Source organism: Etheostoma spectabile, chromosome 2 (assembly GCF_008692095.1).
Source record: "Etheostoma spectabile isolate EspeVRDwgs_2016 chromosome 2, UIUC_Espe_1.0, whole genome shotgun sequence".
Taxonomy (NCBI): domain Eukaryota; kingdom Metazoa; phylum Chordata; class Actinopteri; order Perciformes; family Percidae; genus Etheostoma; species Etheostoma spectabile.
In genome coordinates this window covers 7,049,350-7,063,518 of record NC_045734.1, presented here as the reverse complement: position 1 = coordinate 7,063,518, position 14,169 = coordinate 7,049,350, and the positions used below count along the sequence as shown (strand labels likewise).

The 14,169-nt window shown below is 39.2% G+C and overlaps 2 protein-coding genes across 2 annotated transcripts; both read right to left on the bottom strand.

Annotated features, from left to right (window-relative positions):
• Positions 1-383: 383 nt before the first annotated feature.
• Positions 384-2,841, bottom strand: npy2r (neuropeptide Y receptor Y2). Its single transcript, XM_032539226.1, has 2 exons — positions 2,551-2,841; positions 384-1,562 (listed from the first exon to the last, which is right to left on the bottom strand). The coding sequence occupies exons 1-2, from the start codon at positions 2,554-2,556 to the stop codon at positions 459-461; spliced, it is 1,110 nt and encodes a 369-aa protein (XP_032395117.1). The 5' UTR covers positions 2,557-2,841; the 3' UTR covers positions 384-458.
• A 3,315-nt stretch (positions 2,842-6,156) lies between these two features.
• On the bottom strand, positions 6,157-8,573 carry LOC116704044 (lecithin retinol acyltransferase). The gene is made up of 2 exons (XM_032539237.1): positions 8,063-8,573; positions 6,157-6,884 (listed from the first exon to the last, which is right to left on the bottom strand). Exons 1-2 carry the CDS (start codon positions 8,546-8,548, stop codon positions 6,729-6,731), a joined length of 642 nt encoding a protein of 213 aa, XP_032395128.1. The 5' UTR covers positions 8,549-8,573; the 3' UTR covers positions 6,157-6,728.
• Positions 8,574-14,169: the final 5,596 nt, after the last annotated feature.

Here is a 14,169-nt window from a genome sequence, read left to right as displayed (position 1 = left end):
TGTTTAAATAGCTACTATTATCTTTAGGTATGAGGACAGAAAAAAAACTCGTATTCCTGCCACCGCTAGGGACGCTAATTTATGAAACAGCCCTATGGGTCACAGTAGAAGGTAGGAACAATTGACCTATGTGTCCGTATGGTTTGTTGAACTTGTTGGAAAAAAAGAAAAACAAGCCATACAGAAAAACTGCATCAACCAAGAGGAATATCCATCATGGTTTTACCCATAAATACTTGTGAGTTGCCAAGTGTTGATTGGAATGAGAGTTAGGATGACCCCCCTTTGTTGCAGTGATAATTTAGTCACTTTGAAGATGAGGCTACTTTTCAAACATTTCATTAATGTCTTCCAACCCATATATAGTTTTCATCCTCCCTGAAAATGTCCACACAAACCCTGATCCAAATCATTCATTTCCACAAATAATTATTAATTAACCTTCTTGAATGTGCAACTTAGACATGTGTTGATTTGCAATCTGTACAAACCTTGTCTTCGTTTTTTTGTGTCTCTCTGCTTTTGGAGTGTCTTGACTGCGAACTGAAAGGCTGGTAACACTTACACACGGACAAAAAGGCCACCCTGTAGTTATTGTTCATCCACCCGTACAGGATGGGATTGACAAACGTTGAGCACATTGCGACAATGTGGAACACCGTGAAAAGCAGCTTGAAATCCTTCATAAACAGCAATGTCTTGTCAATATCAACAGCCAACTGGAACGCATTTAAAGGCAACCAGCTGACAGCGAAAACCATGACCATGGTCAGCAGCATCTTGGTGGTCTTCTTCCTGTGCTGATGGCGGTCATTTCGACCTCCGTAAACCGCATGCTTTTTCAGCTTATTCCAGATGCGGATGTATGCAACGCAGTTGATGGCCAGAGGTAAACCATATTGAACCAGAATCACCAATATACTGTAGATGCTTCCGTTTGCGCTGCTTCCCGGCCAATGCTCCGTACACACCTGAATAGACTGGTGCGGTGGTATAATGAACGTCCCGTACTCCCTGAAGATGGCAAGCGGGCTGGCCAGCAGGGCACTGACAACCCACGTGATGACAATTACCACAGCGCACATGTCTTTGGACATCTTGGTCTCCATGTGGTAGACAATGCTCCTGTGGCGGTCCAGGGCGATGACATTCATGGTGACGGTGGACACATGCACAGCCAGGCCTTGAGAGAAGGGCAGCATGAAGCACAACACCTTACCAAACATCCACTCGCCGTACAGAGTGTTGACAAGGGTGAAAGGCAAACACAGCATGTTCACCAGCAAGTCTGCCACAGCTAAGTTTACTATGAAGAAATTGTTGACCGTCTGTAGATGTTTAAACTTGGAGACGACGTATATCACTAAGGAGTTTCCGGTGACTCCAAGCAATATGATTGTGCAGTAAGCGAGAATGAGAATAACTCGAACTCCAACCAGCTTTGTGCTGTCATCCAGCTTCAAAAAGTTCTCATCATTTACTGTGTCGGTAGTTGAGCAGCAGTTGGAAGATTTGTTGTGTTGATCTGCTGAATCCATTGCGAACAGACTCCATAAGTCACTCTGGGAAAATATGGACATCACTTTCAGTAATGGACATACACTCAACAAAGTCAATGACTTTTTTATCAGTTTTTTCTTTTTCACATCAACAGGCAATAAGCTGGCTAAATGTTTTAATTTCTCCAAAAACAATACTGTGTGATCTACAAAATATAAAACAATAATGTTTCTTTTTATGGAATATATGAAAAGCGTTTCCGTTAATGAATATGTATTCTGTCTACAAATAATGACACAATGGAAGTGTTATTAATATGCAGTATGTGTAGATTTCAACAGATTCTAAGAACATTTATTTGAATTAGGTATGCACTGATGCCTGCTAAGAAATTTAACTAGCATAACATAGGAAGATGTGCTATGATATGATTTATGATATGCAAATTTGACTAGTAATATAAAAATTAGCTTAACACACTGCAGAGGATGCCAGGAGACTGATCCTAGAGCTGTTTCACAGATAGAGCAAGATACAACAACAGCTATGGACACTCTGAAAGCACTGTTGGAGGCTTGCTGTAATATGGGGACACTGATCCGCGGCTGTCTAAAAAAAAAAATTATCAGTTCATTCACAAAGTCACTCCAAACTCTAGGACACTCCAACTTGTCATCTGGTGACTACACTGATTTTAGTCTTCATGTTCTATTTTCCATCTTGGACTCTCACCTCTGAACTTGTGAGTGAAGATGAGCGACAACCTGCTGCTGGACTGGAAATTTTAAATGAGTATGCGTGAATTGTCTAAGGAACCTTCACACAATCCCAGTCTGCATTTATTTCTATTTTACGTGTCCATTACGCAGACAAAGTATCTTTTAAATGTTAAAAATGCAGTTGACACTGGGCCCCGCAGCAGTTTGTGATAATCATTTAAAAAGAAAAAAAGAAGTGAGAAACGTGACACTGGTCGGTTGCAGAATACTGCTCAGTTTTCCCACACTGATAAATTGTCCGGATCAAAAGATCAACAAGCGCTTTACTCACCTCCATCTGCAGATGTTTTCAGATTCCTCTCATTGTTTCTGCCTCCAGTAGAGTTTCGTAAAAGCTTGTGTTATGCTTATTCTCTCACCTGTGCTATTTAAAAGATAACAACAATGTAAACCACTCAAACGCCGACTGGTGAATATTCTTCAAAGAGGAATATTGTGCGCTCAGAAGCAAAGCGCGCAACATTTGCCAGTGCGCACTGCAGCCCGTTTGGTTTTGAAGGCGCGCGTTACCTGCCCTGCGAGACAGTGAGAGAACAACACATGAGACGTGTTGAGTACCAGAGAGGAAACGTCCTTGCCTGACCAACATCCTCAACCCCACCTTTGCCTCACAATGGGTCATTTTTGATGCATTGTATTCCGGACGAAGTCGCGTCTCATCGTGATGGAATGGCAAACACCATGTCACCGTCTGCCAGTGCAAAATGGATCAGGATATAAATTACATTAACATCAATGCTGCATGTGTGTTCAACTCTCAGTTAATAATCCGTAGTGTAAGAAATTCAAATCAAATTCAGAGATCATTCAAACATAACCAAGAATCCAATTATCTATAGATAGACTATAATGGGATCTGTTTTGCAGGAATGCCAGCAGCTAGGTGTGCCTCTGCAGAGCATTCCTCCAGAGAGAGGGAGCAGGGGTTGATCATTATTATTAATAAAGGTTACATTTTGTAACCTTTATTAATAATAATGATTATTAATAAATACATTTCTTTTTAAGAAATGTGCCTTATAATAATGTCTCCTAAAAGCTTGGCTGAATTTGACTGCAGAAGTTGGGTTGAATGCATGAGTGCACACTTGGTTGTTGTTTGCTTCTTTCCACCTTTGTGAGCACTAAGTCAAAAGTTATACTCTGAGACAGACATCATAACTCATCCATAAATTATACCCTGTGTGTCCTGTGCAGGACCACAGATATCCCAGCGGGGTAAACTGAGGCGGGGTACACCCTCAGGTTCTACCACATGGCCATTAGACACACCTTCAGGTAATTCAGTCAAATTCAGAGTGTGTCAATTAATGAAGGGCAATATGAATATTAATCAGGACGTTATAGTCAGGCATGTTTAAGTTTGCCAACATCAACATTGTATATTGACAATTATGAGGTAAACTCACCTCTGAGCATGAAAATTATTTTTACATTCATGTTTGAGGTTTGAGGTTTGATGATGACAAAAGCATGTCTGCAGATAACATTGAGTAATAAAGCCAAATCCCACTTTTCAGAGGTGTAAAAACCCTTATGCTTCATTGGCTTTACTCTATTATACCCACAAACTGCATCATCATTTGAGACCTTAAAGTAATCCTAACATGTTACATTATGTTCAATAACAGTTGGTGTTTACCATTTGAAGTGTAGTACAATCTAGCTGACCCATTCCAAACTGCCTCTGGCTAGTAATTGGGCTCATAATTTGATTACCACTGTTACAAACCAAGACACCATGTGGCCATTGGAAATTGAGTTACTTTCAAGCAGCCTTCTTTGCAAAAGCCCACTTAGCCCATAGTGCAACAACACAGATGGTGAAGTCATGAGGAAAAAACAGAAAAGCCTAGATAGCAGGGCATGTTAAGTGTAAGTGGTGGTCTTGTTTAAATGTGATTGTTAGCACGAGAAAAGATTCTCCTGTTGTCAATAAAAACGATTATAGCAGTGTGTTTCTACTTTTTAACTCTAATGTATCTTCAATTCCAGGCATCATACTGTATCTTTTAGATCTAGCATCCACTCTATTTGGCACAGGGATGTGTGTGTCTTTTTTTATCACTAGTTATTGTCTGTCAGTCACGATCTCACCACAGTAATGTAACTTTAATGTACACCACTGCTGGAGGGATCATTATGAAACTGAGTAGGCCTAACTACTAGTCGTTCAGTGGTGCGGATCCATTTAACAGTTGGACTGTTTCCAGTGCTCAAATAGCAAGGAAAGTCCATCAAATAGTCTAAAAAGCAAATTAATCAGGACTAAGAGTACAGTAATGGTGAATGGTGGATATTATATATGGTTATGCTTAGAGCTCAAAGTCTTCCTTTATCCTAGAGACAGACTGTTTGTAAGATTCATCTTCCAGAAACAGAAAACTTGATTTAAAGCAGCCATGTGACCCATGTTTGACCTGGTTATTGGTAGCTAAATAAAGGAGACCCTTGACACCATGTGGGATTATAGATATGAAAAAGCGATTTCCCTCAGTGAATCCAGGCTAAAACTGAAAGGCGTCAATTTTAGAGGTGACCAAACTCAGTTACTCTTCAATCTCAGCAGGGACTGTGCACCTGCACTCCGCTTAATAGAACTTGGAGGCTTGGGCCCATTACATCGGCCTCTCTCAAATCAATACATAGTGCTTCTCCGCAGGACAAGCGCCAACGTGTAACGGCAAGGCAATTATCTCTAATTGACACCGGTCTGTACCAGTGTTAATAAATTAAGACAGTTTGATCCTAGTGACTTTTTACATCTTACTATCCTGGACGTCCAACAGGTGTATGATAGTTGGATTGAAAAAAAAAAAACATCAGTTGGATTTATCTGAGCTAAGGTCAAGAAGCTTCTGTTCAATACCAATAGTAGAGCGAGTATATGACCAAGTTTATTCATTCTAACTGATTATTATATGCTTGTGGTAAATGTTTTGTTCTGATTGTTTATATGCCTTTGTGTTTTGAAATTGTGTACATAGTGGGACAACAAGAAAAATGTGTGAACATTATTTTTTGACTGTAAATGATAATCTCCTGGTGTGAGTCACTGTGTATATAATCACAAAGAAAGGTGAGATCCATCAAAGAGACAGGTACAGGTTGTCGTGGCAACAACCTATTCATAACATCTGGTCCATTCTTTGCTCTGTTGCCAGTCTGACAGTTTCTAGTCTCGCTTTGCCAGACCTTCCTCCACAGCGCTGCGAAGGAGGGTCTCGCCAGTCCACGCAACATTCTGGGATGGGACAAAAACGTGGTTTGGTTTATTGGCATTTCTTTAAACCAATCACGATCATCATGGGCGGTGCTAAGTTCCCCACAGAGCCACACCCCCCTGCACACCTGCTCCCAATTCCCTCATCAGCTCCACGTTTATGTTTAGTCGGCATTTTACTTGTTACTCCAGTTTTGTGCTGTCCAAGCTGTAGCACTGCAGCCTTCTATTCTTCTTTATAATTATTGTCAGCAAGGGTACATTTTCTATTTTAGGTCAGTCTGAAGTCCATTTCAAGGACTTCCATGAACTTCATAGCTTTGTAGTCAAAACTGATCCACCACCATCAAACTATGATACAGATTTATTGATTTGTATACACGTGTATATCTGTATGTATTTAAAAAAAATGCTTTGTTTTTATCGGGCATAATGCAGGCAATGTAAGAATAAGATTAAGAATAAGCTTTATTTAGACAGCAATTAATGAAAACAAAAAGTTGGATGCAAACATTTCAAGACGGCAAAGAGGAAAATAAAACCAGACATGTAAAAAATATAAAAAATCTAATGAAATCAAATTAATTTTGATGGTAGGAGATAAGGTGATAAGATAAAAGTTGCTGATGTTTGATACAATAAAGACAACAGGAAGCAGGTAGAAATACACGTTTAATGGACTGACAAACACGTATGACCATTGTAATTAGAACTGATCAAAATGATACTGTATTCCATGAAGAAGAAACTTACTGCATTTTGTCCAAGCCAACCTTTTAGCTAGAACATGTTATAAGTGTAGGAAACTGACAACATGGAAAGCATTCACGACAACACCAGTCTACACACACACCATCACATTTATACACAGGGCAGAGTCTCCTTTCCAGATACAGTATCTCTGTTGAGCTTTATCTCAGTCTTCTGGAGTTTTCCACTGTGCTCAGTCAAAGTCCATTTAAAATCTATGCTACTGGTAAATGAGGAAAAAAAGATCAGAAGCATCACGGCCGCAAACTATCAAGGCAAATAGAACAGAAGTTAATTCATTTTTTTTAAAGCTGCTATTGCTTAAAGAAGATAAAACGTAAAATATTGACATTTTTATTAAAGTGAACACCTTTGTTTGACAATGCCTTCAGCCACACAGCTAAACCACAAGACTTCGATTCAGCGTCCACCAGGGTTAAATTGGTCTTTCTCATGAGCCGTCTTAACAGAGTCCATTAGGCTGCCATCCAGATGGTGAATGAGATGAGCACGGTCAGTAAAACTGTCAGGGATGTCACACAGCCCAGATACAGCATGGTTCCTACACCACACAGTGCAGTCAAATAGGCATTCATCCTGCTGAAAACAATCTTCCGTACAGTTGTGCAGAACTACAAAAAAAAGAGTGTGGGAATTAGACAGTGACGAGGCTAAGTAAATCACAAAATTAGCTGTTTCGTAGAAGTTTTGGTAGAAGTCTGCTCTCAAAGAACTGTGATCTGGAGATCAGTTTGGATTTAAAGCAACTCTAGATGGAGCTACTTGCCTCTTGAATAAGTCATCTGTATTCTCCACTACCGTAGGCTGAAGCAAACAACTCTTTACTGTGAAAATATCCTCATGTGACCAAAAGTCTGAATTTCTGCCTTCAGTCACACACTATGGATTAACATCACCTTACACTAACTGTTGCGTTGTTTTGTTTTTTATTTAAATCCATGGAAATACCTGACGGCATTACAAATGTTACACATGCAAAGAACCTTAAACCTTTGGCATTCACTCGTGACCTTTCTCTTGCAATAATCTCCAGGATGCAAAAATAGAAAGATTTGTGAAGAATTAAAGATTTAATGGTTACTGTGGAAAAACCAATCAACATTCCTTTGTTGGCATGCTTTTGAACAAGCTACTCTTTATATTCAGCATGTTTCTAAATTTGCTCTTTTGTGTTTATCAGCAGACAGCTTGTAGACCACACTTCATAGACTAATTCAATCATGTTAGATGGAAAGTTTAATTGATCTCTCATATTCGATGGAAGGTACTTTTATTGATCTCATGTTAAAGGAAAGGTTCATGTATTTGTTTTCAAGTCCATACTGGCTGTGAAGAGATGTTTTCCTATTGCAATTCCAATTTAAAAAATAGGGGAAAACACTATCCTTGTTCCATTCATCAATGTATTTCAATTGTCAGCTAAAGATAATATAGTATAAGGCTTCAGCAGTCTGACTTAGTCAAATAAAATTGTAATCTTTCAATGTTAGTGTATTGGTAGTATATATTGCCTTCCACTCTAGTTCAGCAATATCAGTCTGTCAAGGGAAAACAAAAGAAAATGTTAATTTTGCAATAAAAAGACTAATTTTTGAAGATACCTACAAAGTGGACCAACTCAGCAAATTGAAGCCTTACATATTAACTTTTGTGAAACATTGAAATGCATTTTTACACAGGATTAGAACTGTGGATTTGGTTAGAAAGGGATCTTTATATGGCTAGTGTGGACAGAAAAATGTAAACTTATCTTTTCATTTTTCTACTGACAGGAGGCCAGAGACTCTACCTGGTACGTCTGGTAGCTGATGGCCATTCCATATCTGCAGTACATGACATAGTGTTCACAGTTGTACCACAGTAAGCTGTAGGTGACAGAGCCCAAGAGTTTCTCAGCCCGTCTGGCCACCTCGTCCCCGTCCAAAGGAGGCTGGCTGCACACCTTGTCCATGTGGTTGATCAGAATCTCTGAGCCATACGCAAAATCTGCCAAAGAGTCCACTCTGACGCTGGCAACCTTGGTGATAACCCCCAGCAGCAGGCGGTTATTTGTTACCATCTTGGCAATTTTAGATTTATTCTTAGTAATCACAGGAAGGATGTCCGGGATGAGATGAGCCACACGATTGTCTCCCAAGTAGATACCAAAATGTGTGAACAAGGTCCTGGGGACTTCTAATAAATCACCACGCTTGTAGAGGGACAGATCATATTTGGAGTCGTCCTCTTTTTTCAAAGCTACAAAGAACAAGTTGAGTATTTGGTAAAGAAACATGATGGCAGAGTGTAGTGTGCTGCAGAGTTCTCGCCACTCATTTTATTTAAGACGGAGTTGGGAGGTGCTACAGCGGATCGTAGGATTAGATATTGGTCAATGTTTCACTAAGTTTTTGACAGAAATAAAGGAGCTTTCTCTAATCAATGTGTAGTTGGATTTTGAAACTCAGGCCTTGTTGTATTAAGGCCAGGGGTCCTCATTAAGAAGGCTGACTTGGCAACGAGTTAAATCCTCATTAGAAGGTCACTCACATTGAGTCATCCTACCCAAATAAACAGCCTTTGTTTTTTGCGGACTACGTTGCTCTGCAGCTCTTTTGTTGTTATTAACTACTTTCCTGGACATTTAGAATTGTTTTATACATTTATTATAAAAATGCAATGACATGTGTAACATACTAAAAATAAACTAAATCCATCAAAATACACTGAAAAATGGCCTAGGTGTTGTGCAGCCAAAATAAAAATACTTACTTACTTACTGGTTTATTTGTCAGGGACAATGGACAGTCATTTATTACACCAGAGTTAGCTCAATTTCATCAGCAGTCCCCTAGCATTTAAATAAGATAATATATGATGACATTTCACACACATTAAGGCTAATTTAGGCATCAGCTTTCACTGGCATGTAGTTCACACAAGGCACACAAGTACAAATAAATGATTATACTTTTGTCATATTTACATTATATTAAGTACACTACTATAAAATACCCACACTATCAAGATGGGTTAACAAAAATGAAACACTAAAAAGAAAATCTAAGTATTTCCCCAAATTTTTAGGAGATTACAAACATAAGTCAAGTATGAGACTATGAAACAGTGTCTCCACACTCTAATGAAAGTATAGTTGTAAAGGAGACTCGTAAGGCATCGCAAGACCAGAGTGCCCCATCCAGAAGAGGTTTCAGATCAGTCTTTGTCAAGTAAAAGTGCAGTTCAATTTCTTTTTGAAGGTTCCTTGTGCTAAACTCCTTTCCCCAGCCATCCACAGAGTAAAGAGAACAGGGATTGTGGGTGTGTGGTTGACGTTGCTATGCCAAAACAGATGATGGAGATCATTCCAAGGAGGCTTGGGACAATCACGCTGCGCTGGTCTCTGATAATTGAGTTCAAGCACTCACAGAACTACAAAGGAAAGAACTACAGTTTGTTTCATGTTGTGCTTGATAATGTTATATTGAGTTCATACCATGGCTACAGAACATTTCTGATGGAATGTCACCTTAAAAAAAGTCAGTTAAAATCATATCTTTTATACCATGGTCATAGTTTGTATGAACGGTTTAAACCACCACTCTGTGCAAGGTTAACCTGGCAGAGGTAACCATTGTAACGGTTCTTGTGATGGTTAAACTCTATTATCATCATTAATCATTACCAACTTAGCAAAGCAGAGCTGCCACTTAAATACAAATGAAGCTGCATGTCTCAGGGTTTATTACTGTGCTTTATAGCAGAGGTGGAAATTAAGACAGCTTTTGCTAACACCAGAAAAACATTTACACATTTGTTTTGAAAAAATACACTAACATCAAGAGAAAAAAACAGATGATATAGCCTATTTAATTGATATTGATTGATATTTTATTTCGACTGTCGTCTACCAATAAGTGGATCGATTACAAGACAAGATGTAAAAACTCTCCCCCAGTGAAACCTGAATCTAAACTTGTGGACCTGTGAACTAGAGGGATCATTTGTCAAAATTGAGTTTTAAGAGCCTGTTTTTCTTCATGTTGTTCACAAAGAGCATTTTCCCAAATAAAGTTGTTCCAACACTATGGAACAACTGGTTGTTTTTTAGGGCTTATGGAAACTTGGAGGTGGCAGGGTACATATGAAGGTTCCAGGGGCCAAGAGGGAGGTCACTGGGGGGCCGACAACAAAATGTGTTGAAAAACAATTCACAATCCCTCCCTCATCCTCTGCTCCTCTAGTGCCAACCTCCTGTCTCCATCTGGATCTCTCTCCACAAACACATCCGCAACTGCACCAACCTGTTCATGTATATTTCATGAGTCAAAACTCACTCTTTTAGAATTGCTATTCATGTTTGATCCATGTGTGTGTATTTGTAAAATGTGGACGTCTTTGTTTTTTAGAGTCTTTAAAGTGTCTTTGAGTTTTGTAACAAGCAAATAAAATCCATTATTTTTATTATGACAAATAAGGATTTAAACACAGTATATTTTTTGCGGTGAGTGGCTACCATATAGCCAAAGCATGATCCTTAAGGTGCCAGTATGGATTATATACCCTGTCTATCTTATGCACTAAGAACAATAATTATGCTATATACATGATCAATGACCAGAACAACATGTAGGACTACACTCATTCACAGAAAAGAGTGTTAAGGACCATACTATACCTATCTGTTTTCCGGCTGGCTGCAGGTCTGTATCTGCAATATGTGACAAAGTTTCCACAGTTATACCACAGTTATACCACAGATGAGTTTTTGCAGTAGATGCTAAATGCTTTCGTGAACACAAATGAGAACATGTGTCCCTTTAAGCTGATATAAGCTCAATGACTTACATTTATCACTGTATCTGAATGTTTTAATGATCAATCAAGAGTCATCCAATTGTCTCATGAAATGCTTTAGACAGGGTTAACCCAAACCCAAATTTTGTCTGTCTGCCATTTGGTGCTGACCAGCTGGTGTACATCAGAGTTTATCAGAGCTTTTTCTCTGGAAACAGCTGCCTGCTGTGGCTGGAAATGATCTTGATGAGAGTGGTGAGAGTTGTGAAAGTGAACCCAACAGTGAAGTTGGTGGCCAGAAAATCAAAACAAGGAACTGAAAGATGCTAAAACGCTCATTACTGTAGAGCTGAGCGCACTTGCAGAGACGAGTGATAATTGTCTGTGGGTGATCACTGTGAACGGCAAATTACAAGTAGTTGATACAATGTTGTTGATCAATTAGTGCCGCTTTAAAGTGGATTAGCCAACACGTCGTCAAAACCATACAGTGATAGGTTGTTTACCCTCTAACAGGACCCACAGCGGCATGTTTTTTTTTTGGGGGGGGGGGGGGACAATCTGGGATTAACTGTGTTTTTAATGAATTGATAGCAGATTGATATCTGGAGAGATTTTTCCTCAATATTTAACTGTGGTGGAAGAAGTATTCAGATCATTTACTTAAGTAAAAGTACCAATCCTGCACCATAAAATACTATCACAAGTAAAAGTCTTACATTATGTACTACATGTGTAGTAGCATTCACTATGCAGAAGGGTTCCCTGGCAGCCCAATACTTCTCTCTAAATTGTGGTGGAGTGTAAGTACAAAGGAGTATACACTGCAAATACTAAAGTTTAAGTACTTTAAAATTGTACTTAGTAATTTTCCACCATGATCTTTCAAACTATATATTGCAGGTCCCAAACAAATGGGGGGGGGGATTTGACTGCTCCTTTGTAAAGCAATTTTTTTATCAGACTTTTAAAGTGATTACCGTCCACATAATGGAATGCAGAGGACCTGCTGGGCAGAGGACTTTGTTGTCTCACAGTGGCTAGTCTGTTCTGTCCCATCGTCAATCCAGAAGAACCACATGATGAGATATGCATTAATTTGACCAGATTAACTTAATCCTGTAGGCTTCAGTTGCATTCTCATCATTTGACCCAGAAATACTTAAAGAAAAACGTCAGCTTTTTTTTAAAATCTTGTGTCTTTGAAACATTTGTTCACAGTTTTTTCAAAGATTATTTTTTGGACATTTCCACCTTTTAATGGACAGGACAGCTAGGTGAGAAAGGGTGGAAGACAAGCAGGAAATCGTCTCAGGTTGGACTCAAACCCTGTACCTCTGCCTCGAGGCATGAACCTCTTTGTACATGTGCACCTGCTCTACCCACTGAGCCATCCCTTTACATTGCAATTTGATGAGTTTGTTTGTTTTTTGCTCATTATTTATGAACATGAGCTTATCATTTGGAATTTTTCCGAGAAGTTTGAGATTTGAGCTGTAGTGCCATATTCTCATCAATCACACACATTTCCTCAAAAGTAGGATCTGAAGTTTCGTGGGTCAAACTGATAGTCAGAAAAAGCAGCTGGTTGCATGAATGTAAGCCTACATAAGCATTGCCAGCAAATTTAAAGTATCAAAATTACAATCACTCATTGATCATAAAAGTCTCTTTCAGATTGGTGTATTATAGTTATAGTACAGATTTTTACTGATGCATAGTATTTTTTTACATCCCTTTTTAAGTTTGATTCCTTCTTCTCTCACTTGTGATTGGCTCGCCTGATGCAACAACTACACGCTGGTGGTTGCCATGACAACATGCTGGCTGTGGAGTTGTTAATATGGACGATTATATTGTGTACAAAACATATGTTTGCCTTATGTCTTCTCTGCACCTCATTTATAATGCAGTCCCACTGTAGATGTATTGCATCCCTCCTTTTTCAGAGCATTTGTGCTGCGTCATGACTGTACTGTCTTCTTTTAATAGTAGAGTTTTATGTTGTAACTGTATTTAAGTACCTGGCTGCGACAACACCTTCATTTCCCCACAAGGATTAATAGTTAACTATCTATCTATATATTTATCTAGTACTGTTTTCCAACCCTTGTCCAATCAGGAAATTCGGCCAGATGCGTGTATTTTCGCTGATGTCCGATGATTTCCTTCCACTTTCTTTGTGTTGTAGTTCTAAACTCTGGTGGATTTCTGAGGACTAAGGTTAACTTCTCCTCAGATATCTGCGGTGTAAATCCATACAGCTAGCTAGACTATCTGTCCAACCTGAGCTTTCTAAAAAAAACTAAAAGAACTTTTGAACATACACATGTTCCACCAAAACAAGTTCCTTCCTGAGGCTCTTTAGCAGTGATTGATTGGTTTAAAGTAATGCCAATAAGCAAGAACAAGTTTTCTCTCTTCCCAGAATGCTGTGTGGACTGGCCAGACCCTCCTCCGGAATGCCGCGACGGAGGAAAGTCAGGCCAAGCGAGACTACTAGCTTTGTATTGCTTTTCTGTTGCTTTAGATCCTGATATAGTGCAAACAATGTAAGAATGTCAACCTGCCATCAATGAGCAATGATTTGCATCTGGTGTTTCTTCACAAAGAGGCCAGTTCAGGAAAGGTTTAGCACTATTTAGGGACTTGGGCCTGGCCGTTCATTCTGAGGTCAGCAAGGCTTTACATCTGTCCTGGGCCTGTTTTTTTCCCCACATAATAAAACCAGATCACACAGAGGTAGTTTAGGTAAAATGTATTATCTAATATAAACATGGGGTGTACAAATGAAGCTTTATTGAACTTTAGTGTGTTCCATTTACCTCCACTGTTTGTTTTGATTGTCATAAAAAGAGTTTGCCTGCAGCACCCTGAAGAATACCCCCAAAACTACATGTATTTGTTGCTGTGGTTAAATGTAAATGTGCTGTATTTTGTGTAGCGCTTTTCTAGTCTTAACAACCACTCAAAGTGCTTTTGCATCATACAGGAACCATTGACCATTCACACATTGTGGCCGAGGCTTCCGTACAAGGTGCCACCTGCTCATCAGATAAACACTCACACATAATTTCTGGTGGCTCAGCATCGGGGGCAACTTGGGGTTCAGTGTCTTGC

What these genes read in the sequence shown, in the direction of transcription:
- LOC116704044 (XM_032539237.1), bottom strand. Translation starts at nt 8,548, where the DNA reads ATGTTTCTTTACCAAATACTCAACTTGTTCTTTGTAGCTTTGAAAAAA. An exon ending in TCAGCTACCAGACGTACCAG is followed by an intron (nt 6,885 to 8,062) that starts GTAGAGTCTCTG and finishes TTTTTTTTGTAG; the next exon opens with TTCTGCACAACTGTACGGAA.